This window comes from Calliphora vicina, chromosome 1, assembly GCF_958450345.1.
Source record: "Calliphora vicina chromosome 1, idCalVici1.1, whole genome shotgun sequence".
Classification (NCBI taxonomy): Eukaryota; Metazoa; Arthropoda; class Insecta; order Diptera; family Calliphoridae; genus Calliphora; species Calliphora vicina.
In genome coordinates, this window is record NC_088780.1 from 119,244,551 (window position 1) to 119,248,942 (window position 4,392).

The window sequence follows — 4,392 nt, forward strand, 5'->3', positions numbered from 1 at the left end:
AACAAGATAAAATATCACTAATTAAACTAAAAAGGAAACAACATCGTAAAAAATGCATTCCATAGCAAATGTATCAAATTCAACAGTGCGTAGACTCCGGTAGTCAGTATTGAACAAAACAAGATAAGATCCAAGGAAAAACACACAGCGTACTAGATCTGGTTATAACTATAAAAACAATGTTCACAGCAACTGTAATTATTAGTTACTTAACGAATATTAAACAACAAATTACAATAATCGGTAAAAATATCATTGAACATTTTTTGAAAATGAAACTCACATTAGCTCTTCTATTTATATGTGCTTTCGGTTTCACTCAGGTAAATTTTAAAGGTCTTATAAAAAAAATAATATCTAACGCGACCCAAAAATTCCATACAAAATTTGTTTTGTAAACCTATCATAAAATAAAAATCGGATTATGAATTTACCCCCTAATTCATTAACTAGATTCTCCTAGTTAACACATTTTTAATTTAAAATTTTGTTGTTTTCAGGCTCAACTTAATTTGGGTTTAAATTTAGGACCTAAAGCTGGGTTTGCTGGTTTATCACCCGGGCAATTCTTTCAAAATATTGTATTGCAGTCTGAGGCTGAAAAGCTATTAGTTAATCCCGATTTACCAGATGATTTGAGACAACGTGTTTTAGATTCAATGGCCAATGCTGAACAAGGTTTTAATAATTGCTCGACTGCAGTCACACTACCATGGATGCAAATACGCTGTTCAGCTCTGCAGTTGCAACGATCCAAAAATGAATTAAAGGCTATTGAAAATGAGGCAACAGCTAGAGCCCAGGCTGTCGCAAATGCAGCACCTGGTGATGCAGTAAATCAATAATTTACAATTTTTTTTCACCGCACTTTATTTGCAATGAACTTTGAACACGCCATTTTTTAATCAATATTATTTTTTAATCTTAAAATTTGTTAAATAAAATGTACAAACATTAATACATATGTATGTATGTATGTATGTAGTACGACATACTGGAATAACTATTTATTTAAATACGTAAGAAATGATTAGTTTTATCCTAGTTTTATCTCTTTTCACAAGGCACATGGAATAATGAATTCTAGGATGGTACCAACAATGTTGTCGATGTTTTTAACAAAAGTTAAGATCTTTAATAACATATCTAATTTTTCATGAAATTAGGTAGATTTTTAGCTTGATGTAGATTACAAAAACAAAACTTTTCTAAACTGTGATGTTCAACATAGAGACTCACCCAATCAAGGATTGATTTAATTAAATAAAAATCTTTATAAAACCGTTAATTTAAAAAAGCACAATTATTTAAAGAAAAACTTTAAACTGGTTTATAATATTTATTTACAATGTGTGAATTTAATATTGTTAAAACAATGGTATTCGAAAGTAACAACATGCGAAATAGTAATTAAAGCCGTTTTAAAAATGGGGTAGTGGCAGCAATAATACTGCAATCAACAAACTAAATAGAAAACTGTTAACATAATGAGCAAGAAATTTCCAATTCACACAGGACTCTTAATAAATACATTTATTTGAGTTGCAGCGATATAAAATTAAAAAAAACTCACGCACACACAAGTAAGTTTATTTAGGACAACGACAACATTAAAATGTCCATAAAAAGGGGAACATATGAATGCATTTGAACTGAAAATGTTAGTTAATAATGAACATCAAACTTAAATGTACTAAATACACAGGAGTATTATCCTTTCATTTGAAATAAAAATACACGCACACATATTTGTACACATTAGGGTGGCCCTTATTTTGCACTTTTGCGTTTTCCAATTCCCCCAAAGTCTAAAATTGTTCTCCTTCATCTTAAAATTAGGTTGCACATTTTAGCAATAATTTCAAAACAATTTCAAAAATTAATTGTTGAAAAAAAAATCCAACTAAAAAAGGTTTGGTATTTCATTTACCCATAGACGTTTAAATATAAAAAATGTCTGACAAACTGATAACAAAAACAAGTAAGAGAGCCTGTGCCGAATCGTATGTACCCTTCACCAAATTATTTTCAAAATAAAACTTTTAAATATTTTTAGGTAAAAAAAAATTATTTTTTTTTCCAAAATATTTTTTTTAATTTCTTTGAAACATTTTTTTTCGAATTGTTATTTTAAATTTAATTTTTTTTTTAAATTTTTTTTTATTTTTTAAATTAGAAAACTTCTCAAAAGCATGTCTGACAGAATTATTGAAGATTTGAATCCCGAAGATATATGGGTTCTTCTGAAAATTGATTTCAACAGACAGACAGACGGACATGGCTTAATCGACTCCGCTATCTATAAAGATCCGGAATATATATACTTTATAGGGTCGGAAGGTGAAGGGTATAAAACGAAAATTTCTAAAATTAAAACAAAATCTATCAAAATAAATAAATTTGGCATTTCTAAACGGCTGGTCCGATTGGGATAAAATTTTACGTGGGCGTAGCCAAGAAGCATTCGAGTTTAAGTTATTAAAATGGGCCATACAAATGCTCCAGAGGCGTCGATATGGGGGATCAGAGTAGCGTACCTTCGACATGTAAAATTTTTAAACACATGCCATTTTTTTGTTTCCCAACCGAATTGCGTATGCTATTTATCTCATCTAATTTTCGAGTTATAGGCATTTAAAAATTTAAATTTTAAAATTTGGCCATACCTTGGCCCGCTCTTTTAAAAATCTAACATGGATGTATTGAACACATTTGATCCCAGATATAAAAGGGTCAACAATATTCTAGATATTTAAAATTACAAAATCGTAAATTAGCAATCCTAGAAGCAATCTGAAATGTGTTGTTAAGAAATAATTTGTTACCATAAAAAAATGTCCTCGAAATACTCCAATTTCAAATTGTTGCCCACGCTAACCCTTAATAGGTACAACTGTTAAGATTTGCATTTTTATATCCATCATCAAAAAGGACATTCTACCTATGTCCATCCGTCTGACTATCTGTAGAAAATACGATAAGTATATATACCACGGTATACAAGATTCGGCATAGAACAATATAAAGAATCGAAATTTTTTTTCTTTAAATCTAAAATTTCGGATTAGGACAAGGATTCATGGAATTTTATGATATTGTTTGGTATCAAGTTGTAATGGGTTATCAATGTCTGAACATTTTTTTTTATATTATATATTAAAATATCTATGGGTCAATGAAATATAAATTTGTTTTTCAACACTTAATTTTTTAAATGTTGCTTTTTTGACCCAAAACACGAAACTTCAACATCTAAATGTTATTTAATTTTGCTCAAATATTCGGCATAAAATAATTGAATGACGTATTAGACCTTGAGATTGAAAATTGCAATAGTGCAATATAAGGGCCACCCTAGTACACATGGATACTTATACACACACAACATATTATAATGTTTATTTGTAGAAATAAGAAAATTTTATAATTATTTCTTTTTCTTTCCCATTCCCCTAGTAAAGTGTCAAGTGTGGTAAAATGGCTTGACACCTCTGAGCATTTATTAAAAATAAGTAACAACTAGAAGTTGAATGAAAGTGTTTTAGGTTTGAATGAGTTGCAGCAATATAAACACCCTCTAACATACATTTGTCAATGGCCGTTCATTTTTAAACGTCAGATTCATTTCTTCTTCTTCTTTATTTGCCAATCCGTGTTCGGATATAAGCGATCATACAATTATTATAGTGTAACAATATTTCCTTAAATATTTTTTCTCTTTTTTTATTATTCAGTTACAGAGAGTTGTCTGGTTTTGGCTGCCCTCAGAAGACTTCTTTCGTCTTGGTGACCTGTCCATTCTTGAATGTTTTTCAACCATGTTATTTCCTTTCTTCCTCTGGGTCGTTTTCCTTCAACTTTAGCCTGTAAAATGGTTTGGGGAATTTTATATTTTCCATTTCGCATTATGTGACCCAAATAAGATGTTTTTCGTGTCTTTATATTTCTTATTATTTCACGTCCAACATTCATACGTCTCAGCACTTCTTCATTTGTAACGCGGTCAGTCCATGGTATATTTAACATTCGCCGGAAAATCCACATTTCAAATGAATTTAATCTTTTCTCATCTGACGCCTTTATCGTCCATGTTTCTGCTGAATATAATAGTACGGACCATATATGTATAACATTTTATGAAACGTATTTTTGTTGTTAGGCTTATGTCGTGACTGGTTAGTGTTTTACTTTATTTAAAAAGACGTCTCTGGTCATTTCAATCGTGCATTTAATTTCCGTAGACATATCCCATTGATCGTTAATGTGAACTCCCAGGTATTTAAAAGTCGAAACTTTTTATATTTTGGAATTATTTATCCGTATTGATGTATTAGTTTGGACATTTTTTCTGCTCACAATCATGTATTTCGTCTTCTTAATGTTCAGTTTCAA

General features: G+C 29.9%; 1 protein-coding gene across 1 annotated transcript; it reads left to right on the plus strand.

Annotated features, from left to right (window-relative positions):
• The first annotated feature begins 209 nt into the window (after positions 1-209).
• Positions 210-968, plus strand: LOC135956264 (uncharacterized). Its single transcript, XM_065506696.1, has 2 exons — positions 210-323; positions 501-968. Exons 1-2 carry the CDS (start codon positions 273-275, stop codon positions 843-845), a joined length of 396 nt encoding a protein of 131 aa, XP_065362768.1. The 5' UTR covers positions 210-272; the 3' UTR covers positions 846-968.
• The last annotated feature ends 3,424 nt before the right edge of the window (positions 969-4,392 follow it).

Excerpts from the sequence above, each read along its gene's own strand:
- LOC135956264 (XM_065506696.1), top strand. The coding sequence starts at position 273 with ATGAAACTCACATTAGCTCTTCTATTTATATGTGCTTTCGGTTTCACT. Across the intron at positions 324-500 it reads GTGCTTTCGGTTTCACTCAG|GCTCAACTTAATTTGGGTTT; the intron begins GTAAATTTTAAA and ends TGTTGTTTTCAG.